At 42.5% G+C, this 21,038-nt stretch overlaps 1 protein-coding gene across 2 annotated transcripts in view; it reads left to right on the forward strand.

The window, feature by feature from the left end:
- The window catches only part of SLAIN2 (SLAIN motif family member 2), a 34,175-nt gene extending 27,443 nt beyond the window's left edge, over positions 1-6,732 (forward strand). For both annotated transcript variants that reach the window (XM_059469864.1, XM_059469862.1), the window contains 2 exons: positions 2,102-2,411; positions 4,099-6,732. In XM_059469864.1, the coding sequence (XP_059325847.1) occupies positions 2,102-2,411; positions 4,099-4,165 (377 nt within the window). In that variant the 3' untranslated portion in view covers positions 4,166-6,732. The remainder of the gene's footprint in view (positions 1-2,101; positions 2,412-4,098) is intronic.
- Positions 6,733-21,038: the final 14,306 nt, after the last annotated feature.

The raw sequence follows: 21,038 nt of genomic DNA on the forward strand, positions 1-21,038 counted from the left end.
GGCTGCTCTGGAAGACAATTCATTCCTTTATGCACAAGAATGAATATAGCTCTCAGCAATGTCTGCAATGCTGTGCTGACAGGAAATGTTTTGTGAATTGACAGCTCAAGTTTGCAGCATGATAAAATATGGCCAGCAGAAGGTTAAAGAGGATGGAGAAGACTAATTTACTGGATCCTTACTTCTGCTGGGAACGCTGGAAGCTTACTTCTGTTGCAACTTTTTGTTGCTTGTATTCCTTACCTAAAATCCTTTTCCCTGTTGTGCCTGTAAGAGGCCCGAAGCTGTATTCAGCTTTTATACACTGGCGTTGCTTTGTTGGTAGTTGCTAACATGGTGCTGTGTTTGTGTTCCAAGCGTTGTAATGAGGAGTTCAGTGGTAAAAGCTCCCACTATTTACACTGTAGAGTCACTTGGAAATTCTGCAGATTTGATTGCATTGATGTTAACAGCCGAGGTCACGTTTTAAAAACTTACATATAATCTATCTTAGTCCTAGGAGCAATTGGATGCTCTTCTTGTCCAGTCATTCCCTTGGTAATACTTTCCTTAATCCATACTCTGTCTTGATGCCAGCTTTTAAGGGTTTTTATTTAATCTCCCTGCCACTTAGCAACTGTCACGTGGTTTTGACCTCTCTGTCACCTTTTCTTGTCAGCTTTTCCCATGAGCGGCTTCATGCTGTGTTTGATATTGCTGTTAGGGGAAAGGCCCCCTTGGGTAATCCAGAAAGGAATCAAATCCAATTCACATCTCTAATGAGGTACATATTAATCTTCCTAGACATCCCCTATAAAAAACAGCTTCAGAATACAATCTCAAAATTACCAGTTCTTCTGTACCCCATTTGGGATGCTGCATTACCTGTCTCCTTTCTCACTCCTCGTGTTCTTACTGGATCTACCTTGAAAATTATAATAAAAGCTGTGTTAAGGACCAGCTTCTTTATGCACAACATCTGTCAAAAACGATGCAACTTTGGTCTCATTATAAAACAATTATTTAGTAGAGGAAAGTATAGTTAATGCAGATTTACTAGATGTAAACATGCTTTTGTCACGTGATTGATTTGATCATCCTGTGTTGACTCTTACTGACTCACCCTAATCACTTCAAAAAGCTGGTGAAATTTCATTCCATTACTAAGATGATGAGTTTATTTAAGTATTCTATTCAGTGATAAGTTATGCATAATTTGTAAATATTCCTCATACTTGTGAAGAATTATGCCTAAGGTTTGGCATTATCAAAGGACTGTTGAATATTCTGTCTGATTAACCTATCCCAGAAAGGACTGATAAGAAAACCTTGCATACCAACTCAGGTACAAAGTACTAGAAAACAGATATTAGTTGTACTGATCATTTAGGTAATGTTTGTAAGAAGAGGAAGGCTATAAATTGTTAAGAGTTGTCTGGTTTAAGTTTCATTAAGCAGCACCTTAACCTCTTTGGTGTTGGGGGTTGGCTGATGTCATCCTTAATCCAAACTACAGCATTATACCAGTTACTAGGAAAAAAATTAACTCTATCCCAGCTGAAATCAGGACAGATAACCCCATCTCTTTTTTTTTTCCATCTGCCAGAAAATATGGGATGTAACTATATCTTTAGATGAATTCTAACTCAGTGGTTAAACAGAACAGCATTAAAGAAACACCAAGATGCTCTGTGCTCAAAATTTCATCATTGAAGACTAAAATAGACTTTGAATCTGTTTAAAGCCTGTGTCACACTAGAATACTGTATTTTTCAACATGTTCTTTCACAGATGGGAATTATGTTCACATGTTTCTGAAGCAGTTAAATTTCTTCCTAAGCCGCCTTCTCTAAGTTTTTTTTACTTAACTGATACAACAGTTATAGCCTGATTAGGATCACTTAGAAATCCAAATAAATATTTGTAGTCAGCAAAGAGGGCATTAGAGTTATGATATCAAAAACACATGACAAAGAGGACATCTGAATTCCTGTTTCTCATTGCTGCTTGATTGGCTGTATTCCATTATACATTCCATATTGTTTGTACAATCACATAATTTCCAGTTGTTCATTTCAGTAATACTGTAACACAAGCTGAAAGTGACTTCTGTATTTTGCAGTACCCTCTTCGAGTAAATTCCGCTCGCCCGCGGCACCGTCGCCCTTGGCCCTGCGGCAGCCGGTGAAAGCGTTCAGCGCCCACGGGCCGGGCTCGGCTGCCTCTCCAGAAGCCGCTCAGCTGACGCACAGCAGTTCTTCACCAGGGCCCCTCGCAGCCCAGAGCTCAGGCTTGCCCAACCCTGCCAGCAGTATTAACAGTACTACTCTCACCAGACCAGCAGGGATGAGGAGTGGCTTGCCCAGACCCAGTGCCCCTTCCACAGGGGGCATCCCAGTGCCTCGTAGCAAACTTGCACAGCCTGTTCGCAGGTGAGTCTCTCACAGGCAGTCTGAGGTTGAAGGTTTCAAAATTAATGTTGTTCACTGTGTATTTGTGCTGCTGCTTCTTGCAATTGTTATTTTGATCTTAAGGTTTTCAGAACAGAAATTGAGACCTCCATGTGAAGTATTTCCAAAACAGTTTTGAATCCAAACCGAGAGATAAAGGTTCTTTAATGAGAGAGTGAAAGTAAATGAGTGAAAGTGAAATCAGTAATGGAAGATACTGAACTAAGTAAATAAAATCATAGTCTGGGCTGATAAGGCAGCAAGAATTTGTCTGCATGTGGTAAAAAGTTACCAAAATACAGCTGACAAGAGAGTGACACATTCTGAAGTCAGAACTGCTTGCTTCCATAACTCAAGCAACAGTACCATGGTGAGAGTAGTTTCTCTCCTTGGGCAGCTGGAAACAGAAGGAAGATGCACCGAGACATCTATAGCATTTGCTAAACTTAACATAAAAAGCACTGCAGTTAACCTCCAGGCTGAAACAGCATTTTTAGCTTAAACATAACTGTGCGAACACCCAAGAATAGAAGTTGCTTGATGTGTCTTTTTGAAAACTACTGCGAGAGAGACTGAGTATTAACTGTAAATGTCGGTTTTCACTGAAGGTGTTAAGTAGAAGCTGACATAAGGAAGCAGTCATCCATGAGAAATATTAAGAATCTCTTTAAACAGGAGGGAAAAACAGTTAGTCTGTAGTACTGTAAAAAAGACAAAATGGTGGTAAATAGCACAGTGGAAAAGTTCTGCTCTGCAGTGAGTGCTAGGCAGGGGAATGACAAGTGACTGTCACAGCACTGACTTTTGTGGTTAAAGCCTGCACTGATCAGCAGTACAAAACTCTGTGAATAAAAAGCAATTGTTTTTCTTGGCGTTTGCTAATAGTAATGAAGTGTGGTTGTCCAAATCACAGCTTATAGAAAAGCATTTCACTTACTAAACTTTTTTAAAACTGACTTTATAAATTTTTTTTTTAAAGTTTGCATGTACAGGGCTAAGGGAAATAGGCCCAGCTTGCACCAGAGGAGGTTTAGATTGGGTATCAGGGGAGATCTCTTCACCGAAAGGGTTCTCAAACATTGGAATAGGCTGGCCAGGGAAGTGGTGGAGTTATCATCCCTGGAGATATCTAAAACATGTGTAGATGTGGCATTTTGAGACATGGTCTTGTGGTGGCCTTGGCAGTGCTGAGTTAATGGTAGGACTTGATGATCTTACAGGTCATTTCCAGCCTGAACAATTCCATGGTTCTATAATGCAGACTCTGTACACAGTGCAATAATCAAGTTTCCAGGAATGTCAGATTTTGATGTAAGCAAAATGCAATATTCTAAACAAGGATTTGCCTGTTTATATACATCACTGAAAAAATGGCCCATTTTAGGTGGAAGCAGATTAAGTTTGCATTTTCACAGAGTATAATAGCAATAAGTTTTCTATCTGTTTATTTATTTAGCCTTTTTCCTGGCATGGTAGTTGCCAAGATACAACACATGAAACCTAAAACTGAAAATACTCTAGAGATTGCCCTAAGTAAACTGTATTGCAGAGAAGTAAATAAATGAAGTGTATATTTCAGTTATTTATAAAATGCTTAAATTCTTATGTATTGTAGATAGAGACTTGAACAGTTGTATATGAAACTGAAAAACATCTCATTTCATTTTAGATCATTACCCACTCCCAAGACATATGGCAACGTGAAAGATGAGAGTTGGAAAGATGGCTGCTACTGATCTGCACAGCTTAATGCAGAGTTCCAGTGCTCATGGATACTTCCTCACCAGGCGAAAAGACAGCTTGATTAAACAAACTGTTCAGATGTGACTCTTGGAATTTGTAAAAATTCCAAACCTCTCTGTCTCTAATTAGCACAAACTGGCAGAGATTATTATAAAGCAGCACTTTAATGACATCTAACATCAGATGTTTGGTGGTCATACAATCACTTCTACATTAAATTGCTATCAGTTCTGGGGGCTTTTTTATTGCTTGCTAAAAATGTTATCAATATGAGCATTTATGAGAGCGGCCAATGTCAGGGCAAAAATGAATGAATGCCAAAGAAATGCCCATCTTGAAAAACAGCAAGGATAACTATCAACACATATCATCCAAAACTTCATTTTCAGCCTGCTTTAACTCAGCAGAAAGATTGCTGAATATGTACTATTGAAAAAGGCTACATGAATCAGAGCTCATGTTCTGATTGCAGACTGCTACAGTGCTAGGGAAATGTTGCTTTTATCAATTGTATGAGATCCCAACTGGGGCTGGATCTGTCCTTCAGTACTGCAGGAAGAATCAGCAGCTACTCTGGAGGACTGGGCAGACAGGGAGTTGTAGCCATGACTTCTGTTGCATTAAAAGGTTTGAATGTAGCAGACACACAATGCAATAGTATAGATTGCATCTTTCCTATGTTGATTTATTGGCTTTAGTTACTCCTGTGTCCGATTGCCAAAAGGGCTTAGTATCAGTTGTACAATCTTTCTAACTTTAAATTCCTGGCTCAGGAAAGATGGCCTTCACTATTGTAGCCACATTTTTAACACATGGCTTGCTATTTGGGGAAAAAATTTTTATAGCAGGTTTCCTTGCAAAAGAAAGAGCAAGTGATAATTTTGATTTATTCTAATACCATACCACTATACATGCAGCCTGCAGCAACTGTAAATGCTGATATTTAAGGAGAAGGAAACACAACTATGCACTTGTAACATACAAATTTTAAGGAAATGAGTTGACTCTTGATGCCAAATGATATTCATTTAGGTGATGTTCCATGGTATGAGGGAGTTTTCTGTATCCTATTTTTTTACTTTCATCCATTTCTTAAATTGGTTTATTTTAAATTGTAAATATTTTTACAGAAGATATTGCCCATGTAAGTGTGTTTAAATATGTACTTTGCCTTACATATGTGTATCTTACATTACTGGTAACAGAGTATGAAACCTGCTATGTCTGTTTACAAGCTATTAAACTCCTCTGGTGGCTCTGACTTACTCTAATACATTTTGCTCAGAACAACTGATATATTTAGCATTGAACCATTGTTTTCTGTTTTGGAAGACATCATACAAAAATCTGTACCTAAAGTTGTATTGAGTGGGACTAGTTAAGCGGAAGGGATTTTGTTTGAAGGTTTTTCAATATTTTGGATGTACAGTTGATGAAGTAAGAGAATGTGAATCCTTTGTGCAATGATTGACAAACACTACAAGTCGGCTTGGACGGTAAGGTAGCCTTTAACCCCATTAGTAACTGAGTTTGGGACTGCTGGTGTATTTTGCTCCCACCACTAAGAGGATAACTAATCCTGAAATTCTAGCACTTGAATTTTAGGCCAACATAAACATATTCCTGGATGAAAAGCCATTCAATACTACTTGACTTGGAAGAAACCAAATAGGAAAGAGTGGAGACTAACTTGCAACTTAAACTACTCAAGCAAGCTCTGGGTTGATGGGTGATTTCACACACCAGACCAAGATCTGTGCTAAGACTTCAAAGTCGGGGTGTCAAATATACTGTAATTGTCAGATTGCAGCAGAAAGCACCTTTCACCAGTACAGAGCAGTGCATACCACTAATGCAGCCTTGAGTCACCTGCAGGTACAGGGAATGGATGTATCTCACAGCACTGTTGAGCAGAAAACAGGACTAGATCAAATGTGCATATTCTCAGTAAAGCCTGAATTTTAATATTTCAGCATTGTACAAATCAGTGCTGCAGTCTTCACTGAAGAAAGGAGAATTTGATGGATTGGATCAAACTTCACTTGACCTACAAATTTTGAAAGTCAGTTTAGGTGACAATATTGGGGGTTTTGCCATGGCTGCATCAAACTTGTGTACGTTTCCTTAAGTTAAGTAATTCATTGCTTGGGTAAATTCAGCTTGAGTTTTATAGGGATTTTTTTCTCTACTATTCTCCCCGAAATACAGCAAATGACTTCCTGAGAAGACAGACTGTCTGTTTGCTAGAAGGCCTTTGTGCATTACCAGTTCATTGATATCAGGAAATCATGGGGCTCTGTGTTTAGAGATTTACTGCAGAATTGTGGAAATATGGATTTGATAAAATAGTGCCTATGATTTACTTAACTTATGTTTGATATAGTAGTAAGGGTTTTATGAATGTGGATTACTTTTTGTGCCAACAGCTTGGAATTGATGTATGTGTGTAGGCAGAAGGATTTATTCTGCTCCCAAAGCTATTTAATTTTTTTTTTGTGTTTGAATGTTTTTGTAAGTGTTAAAAGTGTAAAAAAATATATAAAATATTCTTACCACAAAACACTTCCTGGATCATTATTTGTACAACAAAGTGTTTTTTTAAATCTTTTAGAAATTTAGAGGATATTTTATGGGGTTTTTCTGTCTGGTTGGTTGGGTTGTTTTTCAGGAACTGTATTCTCTTTTTTTAGAGGTTACCAGTATTGGTTTCTGCCTACTGTAATTCATGAACTGAGTACAGCACTGTATTTGGGTAAAATCTGTGATTTCACTGACAGACAGAGGTGGATTCGTGCCTCTGTTGCAGAAGGACCCTGCATAGTTCAGATTTACGTGAAAAAGTGTATTCTAAATTTGCATCCAGAGAGATTTGTATGGGCAGTTTGAAGTATACAAGCCTTCCTTTCCATTTTCCAGGACTTCAGACCACCACATGAAAGAAAACTTTATTTTGAAAATTCTGGCATTTAGCAGAAAATTGACCCATGTACAAGTGTACCTACTAAGCCCTCTTGGAACTGATAAGTACACATTTTATCTGCCTTCTATATGAATTCCTCCATCTTTGGCTCACATACAAGCAAGAAGTTAGTTTTGAACTTGGTATTTTTCTGTAATCTGCATTTTGTTATAAAGCAATGGATTCAATAGTAATGTGAATGCCATCTTTGTCTTGGTATTAATAAGGGCAGGTTTAATTCTATTTGGTAGCCACTTAAATTCAACAGAATTTAAGCTGTAAAACTTCTAACTAATCCTTTATCCCAGCATAGTCCCCTATTTTGTAATTAAGCCAGTAGGTTAAAATGTTTCCCCCTATAGTTAACGGACGTATTTATGGAGAACTGGCTTCAGATCTGCTGCTTGTAAAAGGTATTGCCACTTTTTAGTCTGCAGTCAAGTATCATTTGCCCCATTCCTTCAGGAAAGTAGAGCAGTGTCAAAATCTGGTAATTATTAGCTTTTTGCACTTCTTTTTTAGTAGGTTTCTGTAAAAAACTCTTCTGTTTTAAACTGTTGTTTATAATTAGTATCATCACCATATTGCAAGACTGAGGAGTAGAAATAGTACTTTTCTCAGCCTCATTCTGAGGGAAGGTGTGACAGCTCCTTTGGGTCCTCTTACATTTCATGTGTGTTCCCCTCTGGCAGCCCAATTGCAGTGGTGAAGGAAAAAAAAGTTATGAACGTATAAGGAGGCAGAAGGCTGAAAATGAATATGCTGCTGGTCTTGAGATGGCTGCAGAGTGCACAATTCAATAATTTAAAACTTACCTTTTTTATTTCTCAGAAGTATTTGCATTAAAACAGGTATGGGACATGACCATGTCAGCAGTATTGTCTGCAGTTCTCCCTCTTTTGATTGGAAGAGAACAAACTTTGGATTTAAGGTTTATTTTTTAACTAAAACAGGCAACATGTGAGGTTGCTTTGATTTAAGAAACAAACCAGAAGGCCCACCTGCTCCTGACTTGCATTTATGCCATGTGAAGTCCGAGTGTGACACCTACAGGCAGCTTGTCTGTACTCGCTGCACGCCTCAGGAAGGGGAGGCTGGCATTCAGCTGCTCTCGGGAGCACCCCTGTTTTACACACAGCTGCCCAGCGAAGAAGATGCTTTTGGCTCTAAGAGTTAAAGGAGCAAATTCCACCTGACTCACTGTCCACAAGATTTCTTACAATTGTTTTCAGTTTTGATATCACACAGAGTTGTCCTGTGTGTCACTGCCCTCTTTGCACTAAATGGTAAATTCTGCTGGGACCAGGTTAAGCACTTAGAAGGACACAAAATGCAACTGTAATGATTAAGCTGATTTGTAGCTCTTCAGCATTTATTTAAAGGATTTAAAGGAAGAGGTAGCAAAAATTACTTCTTACCAGCAAAGTAATTTTTTAACTTGGTGCATCATCCACCTGTTACAAACTGAATTAAAAAAAAAAAACAAACTAGATTTGAAAAACTGGAATGCCTGAGATCTCTGCAATGTGGAACTCTCAGGGGACAAAAGTACACTGCATAAAGATACATCAGACTAAACTAAAGATACTCACATTGTAATCTGAGCTTCTGTCATCAGCAGCATAAGCAAAGAATCACATAAATCATCCTCAGAGAATCCTCTGAAATCATCAAATCCAACCAACCAAGTGCCATGTCCAGTCTTTCCTTCAACACCTTCAGGGATGGTGACTCCACCACCTCCCTGGGCAGTGCATTCCAATGTCTAATCACCCTTTCTGTGTAGAAAATGCTATGTCCAAATGCAACCTCCCCTGGGGCAGCTTGGGGTCATGTCCTGTTGTCACTAACTGAGTGAGAGAAGAGGCCGATCCCCACCTGACTGAAACCTCCTCTCAGGCAGTTGTGGACAGGGATAAGGTCTCTCCTGAGCCTCCTTTTCTCCAGGCTAAACACCCCAGCTCCCTCAGCTGCTCCTTGTGCTAAAACTAGAACGCAACAACTAGAACTTGTGCTCCAGAATCTTCACCAGCTTTGCTGCCCTGAAAGTGACAACAATAATGTAAATCCATTTTCTTTTGAAAACAGCTTTAATAAATTAAACGGTAAATACAGTAAATAATACTTTTAATAACTAAAACCAGTACAGTTTAAAAGACAGTGGCCTGTGATGCCTTCTCCCCCAGCATGTTCTCCCCTCCTTGCTGTTTTTAAACGATCCCTGAGAGCTTGCTTCCCTTGCCACTACAGTATGGGAGACTCAAGCCAATACAGCTTTTGGGGTGCGTGGGATGTGCCTTACCGAGAAGGTGACTTTGTGGTTCCCAGTGCCACTCAGCTGCTGGCTATCATGCACAACGCACAGAATACAGACTGTATATTATTTTCCATTCTGTTCTTTTCCATTCTCTTTGCCATGATTTTCTTGGGACTTGGAAAACTGCAACCTTTCATAGCCTTGCTATGACAGCCTGATTAAAATCCTTACTAGTGCAAACAGCTTGGGCTAAATGTCAGACAAACTACAGGCCCTCCACCCAGCACATGATCTCTGGAAGCCTCATACCAGCTACCTCCACTCTCCTCCAGTAGCAAGGCTAGGATTTTTTTCATGGAAACTCTCTACATAGTAACAGGAAGGTGAATAAAGACACTTCTGTTCTGCATTGTTTCCCACCTCTGCCCTGCCCAAGAGAAAAAGGTGCTTATTAAATGTGGGAGTAGGTCATCAGTGACTTGACCTGGGACTCTGTGTGGCCTTGGCTGCTTAAAGCCACAAATGTGATCAGGAAATAGCTGGGGTGTGATGGAAGAGTGGTCAGGGTATAGGGGGCCAGCATGCTGGGCTTTCCCCAGTCTCCTGCCTTGGGCACTGACACATCAGCTGCTGGGTTGGACAGGGGGCCCTGCTCTAACACCAGCATCACTGCACTGTAACCCCCAGCAGTCTCCTCCATTTCTCTTGCAGCACTCTTCCTAAGCTGTTTCCCTTTAGAGATCATCAGCAACTGCACAACCCATTACAAAGCTTAGTTATGCCACTGATCCTTACCTGCCTTTCACTCAGCAGGGTTAACACTGCTGTGCAAATTGTACAGCTGCTGCTGGTCCCTGTGCTGCACACGAGTGCCAAAATGCTGCCAGGAGAAAGTCATGCTGGACCAGCTCTGGGTTACAGCGAGTTTGGTTCCTGTTCAGAGCAGAGGGTAAGGCCAATGTGCTGCTGGCTTACTGAACCCAATACATGCCAAATTAAAAGCAGAGTAAGTGTTCTTGTTCAAAGCTGTTTGTCTTAATGATGGACAGGACAGAGTATTGTGCCACCATAATTATATCTTTGTTACTCTCCTCCTTTAAAAATAAAAACTTCATTGAAGCACTTGCTACCATTTTGAGTCCCTTCTTGAAGAAAAAGAAAAGAGGGAGATCAGGCAAAGCCTCTCCTTTTCATGTTCTGCCTCAGCTCCTGTCTTAGCCTTGTATTTCTGAGCTCCACAGTGATCCATTTACCCCTACATTTATTCACCCAACTACTGAGCCCAGGGCAGGCTTGTATTGTTCCTGTTCATCTGTTCCCCACCAGGCCAATGCAGACACAGAAAATCACTGTTAATGCTGCTTCAAGGGACCCGTCTTCAAAGGAGCCATGAAAACCTCGTCCTGATTCTCATCCCTTTAAAACCATGTCAGAGACAGCAGTATCAGAGACAGCCACCACCATCACAGAGCCTCAGGAAAGAGTCCGGAGCATCTCCCTGCAGGCGGGCCCAGCCCTGCTGGCAGAAGCGGCAGCTCCCGAGCCACAGGCTGGCCCTGCCGGCACACGCAGCACCTGCAGCAGGGTCACGGCACCGCCCGAAACTCCCCCGCGGGAGCGGCTGCGCTGCCACAGCAGCCACTGATAACACCCGGCACGGCTGCTGCCGGCCGGCACTGCTGAGTCAGGGCACACACACCTCCTGTGGGCGCAAGGAAATGATTTGTTATGGTTCAAGAGTGGGCTTGTAGAATACCCTCTGCTCATTTATTTCCTTGAGGCTCAGTCCATCATCACTGAAATGACTCCCAGGCTTCCTGACTCACGTGCTGGGAGCAAGGGGCGGGTGGCTGCTCTTTAGAGGAAGGGACAGCTAGTCAGTTCATATCTGGTCTGATACAGCAGTGTAAGTTAGAACAGAAATTTGGTTGACCTCAGTTTATGAGCTCAAATGTCAGAGAGCAGATAATTCCTATTGTAAATGTCAGAGTCAAGGGATTTTATTTTCCCTTTAAAAGAACATCAACAAAGATTTAGTGACTATTGACGCTGCCATTCACACAGGCTCAGCATGAATGGTAGGGCCCACATACACAAACATACTGGAGAAATATTAAAGGGACTTGCTTAAAATCGTGGAGCTGGTAAAGCACCCAAGCACAGCTCAGCCCTCCTCAGCAATAAAGCAGCTTTTGGCAACACAAGGACCTGATAAAGTCTGGCAAATTCAGGTTACCTTTACCAGAGCAGAACAGAGGGATTTGATATATGGTGGACTTCTCACCTTTACAACTTATATCCACATGAAAATTTACCCAGGGGACTGAAATACAATTCTCTGCAGGTCCCTGGATCCAGCCACCAGTGCCAGCTCTCCTGCCCAGAGGCCCACTGTCAGGGGAAGAAATGGAAAATTACATTAACTGTCGCAGCATGTGCCATCGCACACATCGCAGTTGAGATGGCCACGACACACAGAGCACATCATACAATGTCAGAAGGCTTTAACCCACACACAGCAACACCAAACCACAGCAGAAGGCTTCAAGTGTCTGCCCATCCAGAGTAACATCATCCCACTTCAGAGGGCTGCAAGCATGTGCTCTTCTTAGTCTTCAGCCCAGCCTTTTATACCCCTCATGCTCACACATTGCACTGTGTGCCCTCTGTTCCCTTTGGTGATGGGTCAGTGCCCCTGGGCACTCCATGGCTCATTGCTGTCAATGATGCTCATCTGCTTTTCACAGCTGCACCCACTGGGGATGAGGCTCAGCCACAGCCCCACTCCCAGTTACCACAAACTCTGTTCCTACAATTTACAAAGCCACTTCACAGCTTACTGTTCAAGACTTGCTACAGTGTAGTAGGCTCTACTGATTTGTACCCTATTTCCCCACCTTCACAAAGGTACAACATCAGTTTAATATTTCTTTCCCGGCCTAAGTGCCTCAATGGCAGAACTGAAGTACAAAAATAGGTGCTTCTTGTTAAGGAGCTCCAACCATGTATCCTATTCAGGGCTTTGACTCAGCCCATCTCCCCTGCTCCTTGCCCAGGCCATTTCTCTTTGCTGCCCTCCACACTGAAGTCTCTCAGCTGTTTTCATTAGCAGATTCTATCTGTGTGCTCTCACTTTCTGCATCCTTCTCATTATCAGGATAATTAAATAACATTAATTACCCAAACAAGTCACTTGAAATCTGCCTACCAGAAACCTTCTTTCAAAATTTGAAATGTCACCTACCATTGGTAGGTTGCATTTATAACCCATTTATGCATTCTTTTTAGCCCTTCTATTTTCCTGTAATTTTTACCTTTTATTACTCTATTAAGTATTGCAGGGTTTTCTTTTTGCTCTCTGCTTCCTACCCAGGACTCTTCAGACACTAGAGGGTGAACTTGCTTTCACAGTGCTTTTTCATGCCAAGTTTGGTCTAGTTCAGCTTCAATTCAACACATTGTGCTGAGCTTTCACTGAATTGTCCATAAGGTCCTGAATGTAATTAACAGCTGCATTTATGCCAGGAAAGCCCTAGTCTAAGGATGAAGCCACAAACAGCAGGCCATAAAAAACACCTCTTGAGGAGTCTGAAACACCCCCACTAGACATTTTACTCAGTGTCACTGGACTTAAACTTCCTTAAATTGTTTAGGATTTCAGAAATATTTTCCTACTGGTCTGGGTTTTTCCAGCTAAATGTGTGGTGACACAGCAACATCTCAAGACTGTGTGATGCACACAGGCTTGTCTTGAGCTACTCAGAGATTTTATGCATTACACAAGACATACACCCCTCCTCTTCTTGCTGTGGCAATTAGCACAGCATTCAAGTAGAGCCAACCCCCAGAGCAGCCCCTCTGAGCAACCTCAGTGCAGTGCTGAGCCACTAATTCCCACTGGCATGGCTGTGAAATCCCTGGAGGGGTTGGGAGTCTGAGCTGCACCAGGACTGCTTCTGCTTTGGGGCCACAGCAGTGACTGCAAACTGATGCTGTTACTACTCTGCAACAGGGAGCAAGGGTCAGTCTCCTTTTCTGCAGAGCTTGGCTTCTCAGGGCTTCCAGATTTGGGCATCTGATCCGAGAAATCTCCTGGGAAGAGCTCAGCTGTGACATACCTTTTTGCACAAGCAACAGTGAAATTTGAACTCATATATTAGTGCTCCCTATGCTGGTTGGCCAACGGCTCTTACTGTTTGTTATTCCTCAAAATTAAATTTTTGGTTACTTAAGGTCTTTCTAAAATCTCCTTCTGAGTTCTCAGATAATATCTTTCATTATCTAATGAAGGCTAAGATCACTGCCAAAAATGTCTTGAATGTCAAAAGGCCTGGGATGCTAATGGTGAGTGCCAGCATGCTGCAGGGACAGGGAGCAGCCACGAGCTGTGAGACAGCCTCTCCACTTGAAGGGAAAATATGCTTGGACACCTCTCCTTTGCCACTGAATCAAAGGATTTAATGAAGCCCTTACAGTGAATTGCTGCCTGCTGGAGGAGCCCAGCAGCCATCCTCCCTGAAGAGTCTCTCTGGGAGCAGGATTCATGTGTCTGTAGGGACTGGAGGTGATTGCTCACTGCTTATGGCAGGTCCTAAGGAGAGTCTCAGCATCACCACTCAAACACTTCAAGAAGCTAGAATTGAAAATTAATTCTATAGATGTTTGGCAGTGGTAGAGAAACAATTGTTTTGTCCTGAGGGATCACACTGTACATGCTGCCTCCTCAGGAGTATGGTACCTGTGGAGCTTAGTGCACTTGTCACCAGTGTGCAGCTCTGCGCTATTTCCAGCATGATGTCACGCAAATTAATCACTCCCAAGTATAACTTCTCCCTCTATACATAACCATGATAATGTCATGACCATGCATCTCTGCACTTGATAATAAACTCTCTGGGGACAGGGAAGGTCCCTTCACTAGCTAGCTTTGCATTAGCACCTTGCATTTGGGACCTGGACTTGTTTAGACTTCTGGGTGTTAGCTTGAAGCAACTTGTTTTGCAAGGATGAGTTTCTGGATTTCCATGGGAAGTGGTGACTCTGTCATCTCCTGCCCATCCCCAGCTTCTACCCTGCACAGGGCTCCCTTGCCTGGAGGGGTTTGGGCCGGGTTTGTTTGGGTGAACTTTCTCTTGTGGGCCTGGGGTTGCTGCATGGTATCACTCACAGCTGGGTGCAAGCACTGAGCACTGACACCTTACAGATGTCTGTGGGCAGAGACTCCTTTGGTCCCAGTGAACTTTGATTTCAGCAGCAAGGGTCCCCTACTGAAACTTCCTCAGCATTTAGATTACCCATACGGGTAAAATATATTTCAAAGAGTTTATTTAGAAATCATATGCTTTAAACGGTGTGTACAAAATAAATGTTATATGTTTATTTATATTATTTTAGTAATTTATATATTTTAATATCCTAAAATTAATTTAATAATATCACTAATATTTTGCTTTCTTATAATGGACTGAGCAGAGGAAAGGAGCTCTTATGGTGGCCCTTTTGTGTATGTTTATTCCAATCTTTTGTCTTTAATTCTTTCACCCTGAAACAAGGGGCTGACCGCTTTTTATTCCTTCTACTGACTAACCAATCCGAAACAGCTCTGTCCGAAGCTCATTCTCTGGCAGGCAGGATGCAAGATGCTGCCAGCTTAATAAAATTTGCAAGCAGTTCAGGACACAGACTTCATTTCTGAGCTGTGAACTGCACCTGACGTCTCCAGCTTGGGCAGACACCTGCGATCCCGAAGGCGCTGCCGGCAGCTCCAGCCGCAGTTACGCCCCAGAGAGACGCGAGGTTCTGTTGGTACCGGCGGTGTCACCGCGCAGAACAAAGGGCATTAAAGGGCACATTAAAGGGCACATTAAAGGGCACAAGGTACAGACAGCCAGGTAAGCAGAGCCACGAGGAGCCCGTGCCACCCCAAAGCCAAGTCAGCAGCTGCAGCTCGCGCTGCCGCAGAGATGCTCGCCTGACCTTTCCCGGGAGATCGTGCTGTCTGCCCAGACCATCCGGCCTTCAGCACCACGGCTGTATTGGCCCCAGCAGTATCTAATCCCAATCTCTTACAGCACCGTGTTTCTGAGCAGTTGTGAGCTTATAAAAAGAGATTACTCTCAGCTACTGGCAGAATGGACAGCACAGGCAGGAACAAATATTCCCCTGACTTCATACCCAGCATTTCTGCTTAGGCACTGAAGAAAGGAAATAAAAGATCTTGTTGATCAAGACATTCATGCTTTCATCTCTCTGGAAAATCAACAAATACACAAAGCCCAGACTACCTCTGCCTCAGCTGCAGTGACCTACAGGCTCTACCGATACCGTGGTTTATTCAAAAATGTTCTGCTTCATCACAGTTTTAAAAGTGCACATAACACTGTATCAAGGCTATTTTCATAGGATTAATATACAACATTAGCTAAGGCAAGTATTAAGAGATGTCTATTACATTTGAGATTTATTTCTCCCCATTTCCCGGACATTTTTTTCTAGATAGCTCAAGAGTTAATTTAGGTAATGGTGCACCTATTTTGAAGGGCTTCCTTATTTGCTGATCAGCATTACTGATACTCATTTTTAATATCTGGTAAAAATTTGGCAGCAGGACAAGAAGGATTTTTATTCTATGGTCATGCTAGCACAAAACAGCTTTAGTCCACATCCAGGCACCTTCAATGGCATGATACAAATGGCTGGTAAAGTGTGTAGAGTGCAAAGATATTTTTTGTGTGCAACCTGAGATACAGAATATTGATGCTATTAATTCTTACCATTCCCACGGGGCTCACCATTATCATTCCTTTTAATATGGAGAAAGCTTTGGCAGGTGAGTGATGTAATTTTTCTTTTGGGTGTCTTTCTTCAATTAAATGAATACTCTATGAAGCAACTGCTGCTATAGATGGTATTAAATGTATTTATTTATACATTTTTGACAACTAAATTAATCTGTGGGACAATATCTTGTTGTCATTTCCTCTGATCTGTTTTTTTGCAAAACCCAAATTATAGGTTATATAGGCACAAAACCACATCTGTGTGATCTACTGCCACATTACCTCTCTTGATTTATGCCCTTAACCCCAGGTTCAAACATAGAATATTAAAAGGGGGCTGGGACCCTCAGCAGGCGATGGATGCCAAGTAAACCCAGCTGGACCTGGAGCTGCAACTGCACACCCATCCTGAAGCCCCAACACTTACCAGGCTGTGCACATCCCATTGTCACTGTGCTCTCTGGCCTTGATGTCCACAGCCATCAGGGTCCCCCACACCACAGTGTGGCCCCCCACACCATCAGGGAAGGTGCTGAGCAGGCTGTTTGTGACGCTCTTGGGGAGGTCAATCAGAGCTCTGACATCCAAGACATGCCTGGTTTTTAAGTCCTATGAACACGCGCCTGTAAGAGCCTGCGCCTGCAGTGCAAAATACCACTGAATTTTAAATCTGAATCCAGTACTTTCAGTCATCCTCATCTCACCTCCTTGTCCCTATCTGATGGGGCAGGATGATAATTTCGGCTCTTCTGGACCAAGCCATGCATTAGTCATCAGGTCATTTATTACAACTTTTCATTTTAATTCTGATAATACTCCAACTCCAGAAAAAGATCAAATGACAACAAAAGGGAATAGTAAATGAGGCAAAATCCTTTCTTATCTGAATCTGGGTAAAGGTACCTCACACAAAGGCATTTACTTGCTTAAAGAAAAACTTGCTGCTAGCAATTGTTTTACAGTTGTAGGGATACAACTGCCTAAACAACGCACTGTCAGCAGTCAATTTACAAAATTATCCTTCAGTGATTCCCTGATTTCATCTCTTTTCATGGACCAGAAGACCTTTTCTAATGGGATGGCTGGCAAAAGGCCTCTTCATTTAGAAGGCAGATCACGCAGCCTTATACACTTAGCTCGAACTATGAAGTACTGGAACACTGCGACCTGAGGCATCGTGCACTTACTTGTTGATTAATGTTTCAGACATCTTAAAAATAAACGTGAGGGAACACCAAGTGCAACAGGAGGAGTTAAATAATTTCTGCCCTTTATTGCTAACCCAGAGCTTCAGTGAAAGGATCTATTCCCATATGGTCAGAGAATGAATGTATAGGGGGGACATAAAGGAGACTGCCCAGCCAGGTAACAAGGCTTATGCTTGTTTCCCTTCCACACCACTTCAATTTAATAAAATCTCAGAAGCTCTAAGTTGCTTGGTAGATGGCACTGTTCCCAAGGCAGGCATAAATACAGAGCAGGACTGGACTGAAACAGACATCATTAGGAAGAAGAGCCCATGGGAAAAGGGGGATGGCACTCCCATGAACAGAAAAATAACAAAGACAGCAGAGGAGAAGAGAGGCAGACACAGCACAGCAGAGGAGGGTGCCTGGATGCCTTTGCCCCCTCAGCCAGGAGAAGGCAAGGATGATTTGATGGGATCTCATCTCTGAGAGGAGACAGGGATGCAGCAATGACTGCTGCTGAAGAGGAGAGGAAGGGACATTTATCTAATTTTCTGCACCCTGAAATTCAGACCCTGGAACAGGTTGAGGATGCTGGCCATGGAATAAAAGATGCTGATTATTGTGGAGATTTACCAAGCAGGATTGAGCAGCAGCACCTTGCTAAGGACAGGACAGAGAAGACTTGAAGATAAACAAGCTCAGGATGAGATGTAACAGTGCTGCAATGGGGCCAGGTGCCATGTTGAACAGCAGCAGAAAAGCCTGGGAAGCAGGAAAGGCAGGTCTATCCTAGTGCTTCTGCACTACAGACATCTGCAGGAGCAATGAAATAGCAGGAAACCCACAACTCTTGTGTTTTCTCCACCTCCATAGTACAACTGCACTCTGTGTGACCCACAAGCAGCTTGGGCCAGGAGCAACGTTGATCAACCAGCACATCCTCACCAAAGCAGTTTCTGCCTGTGTCTGCCTGGGGAGGTTTCTTGGGAAAAACTTGATTGCACAGATCTCAGTGCTTCACCTTATTTCCAAAATGTATTTTCTCACCTCTTTAGTGACCAGACAACATAACAACAACATAACAACATCCCAAACAACATAAAATTTTTAAAAAGGATAAAGTCACTTGTCTGCTAAGATCTGACAGTTGCTGGCTCCGTGAAGGTGGGCTATGGGTGGGAGTGACAAAAGGTGCCAAGTCCCCTGTGTGCTGCCACTCTTGAGAGACAGAGTGGGAGACAGGCCCTAGTTCAGCAAAGGAACAGGTGACACATCCTTCCCAGCACAAAGACAACCATGGAAGAACAAGCAAAAGCACCAATATCTCTACACAATTAGGTTCCAACTCCTAATTCTCCTAAGCCACAAAAATCAGTGCTCTGGATCTACATTATAAGTAAAGATCAAGCTTATGCATTTCATGGAGTTTACCACAAAATTACCTTTAACTGCATATAGGGGGTCACACAATACATACAAAGGAATATTTTAATTCAAGGCAACAGCAAAGACTTTTCTTTTTCCCATGGTAAATCATTATTTCCCTATTGAGTCTTTAATTTTATTTCTATCCATAGCCTAGGTGCATAGCAAGTAAGGTAGAAATGAAGGGATTGTACATCCCCTAGAAATCAGGAACTTCTCCTGCTGGGTCTCACCTGAACATCATTTTCACAGCAGTTTTTGTCCCAGCATCTTTAGTAGCACACTGCCTTAAGGTGCTGACTGAAAGCTTTCCATCCTCCAGGACTATCTTTCAGAGGCCTCTCCTCTGCAAACACCCAGCACAGCTCCACAAATCAGCTGGCAAGGACTGCAGAGAGGCAGAGCATGACTTACGGGAGGGTGACGCCACTTCCCACAGGCCCAGGCACAGCGCGCGGGAGCCAGGGCGGGAGGAGCTGACATGGATATCGAGCTGAAATGGGAATAGAGGGAAAAGAGGGGGTGACCACCCTTGGCTTTCTTACCCAGCCCCACTGGCTGCTTTTATGGAGTGCTCATAACTACAGCATGCACGCACCTGAAGTGCACATGTTCGGGATTTAGACTTTCAAGACCCTGATTTATCCTTAACTCACTTGGAATTTGCAAACCAACCCCTGTTGCTTGAGGCTTTAGAGCCTGCAGAGCGACAGGCACTCACCAAACCCCCTCTTGCTGCCCCAAATTCAGCTCAGAGGACAACACCCACAGTGACTTCCCTTGGGGGTCACCAAGAGGAAGCACAGACATAACGACTGCAATTTTGCAGCAGTCCTGGACTATGCAAGATGCTTTTAATCTCTGTCAGGAGAAGCAACATTATGCTGAAGCAGTCAGTGGGTAAACAGCAAGGTTGCTTTGCTCATTCCTTGCAGTACCATTAGAATTCCTTACAAATTTATCCTCTCTTTTTCACCTTTGATTCTAGTTAAATAAAGGGAAGGCACAAAAATCCTGTTACAAAGCAGCAAACAAAATTCCTTGGTTTTAAGAGACTTCTCCCTCTCCAGACTGGCTTATAGCATAAGTGCTCTTCTGTGGAAATCAACCCTCTTCTAAGATTGTTGTAAGGCAATATTTTAATATAAGTTACAAACTACAACAAGTTCATATTTCAGTGGTCCTTTCCCTCCCTCTTCTTTGTTCTTGCTAACTCTTATCTTTTTACCCATTTTTCAACAGAAGGACTAATAAGGAATAATTGAGAATTATTTATGATCAGGTTTACTTGCCAAGTCTTTTTATACTCAAATATTCAATTTGTGGCTTCCAGTAATAGTAGGGTAGGCAGTATCCTTTCTCCTGCCCTCCCCGAAAGAAAGCAGAAAGGAATTATCCATGGGTGTAGATACATTGAGGTGTTCACTATGGGTGAGCTGGCTGCCTCACAGCCAGATCCTGCAAAACTACTCAGCATCACTCCAGACTCCAGACTGTGCCTTCATTATGACATATCAGAAAAGCCTGCAGCAAGTTAGAGACAAGAACCATGCTCAGCAGCAGGTACAACATTTCTTTCATTCCAAATGCTCCATGTGAAAATATGTCAGGTGCCCACTTGGAGTGGAGGTACTTTGTGGATGCACAATTTACAAAACTGATTGGCTGGGTTCAGATTTAGCTTTCCCTGAAGGCAGCTTCACTGCTCATGTTTAAACCAAGAGTTTAACTTAAATTTTAGCTGCTAAATTATAAGAAAAATCTCAAGAGGTCTTGTTTTGTTGCAATGCATTCATGACATTTTCCCACTATAGTTCAGTGTCCCTTGAAACTGAAGTTTATGCTGACTGGGTGGGCTCTGAAAGAGCTTGCATCGGCTTCCAGGGATACTGGACTCCTCCTGTAACTGCCTGCACCATAGGTGCCACACATTGTGATACAAAAATATCTTCCTGTGGCCAGCCCTGCTGCAGTGGGGAGTCTGGGGAGTGGCAGTCAGAGATAAAGCAGGAGGGCTGGCTGTGCTGACCTGCTCAGTAAGAGCCCCCTTGTGCTGACACAGTGGATCCATCCTTGGTCTGCCCACAGTGATCCCTGGTCAACTACAGCACAGGGAACACCCAGGCATTTCTTACAGACCAAGGAGGGTATGATAAGCAAATGACCTGCATGTTGCAAAGCAAAGAATTGGCTACATGACAGATTAAATAAGATATAACAGGGGTAAGACTTTATGAACCACAATAAATATACTGC

Source organism: Ammospiza nelsoni, chromosome 4 (assembly GCF_027579445.1).
Source record: "Ammospiza nelsoni isolate bAmmNel1 chromosome 4, bAmmNel1.pri, whole genome shotgun sequence".
In the NCBI taxonomy this organism is placed as follows: Eukaryota; Metazoa; Chordata; class Aves; order Passeriformes; family Passerellidae; genus Ammospiza; species Ammospiza nelsoni.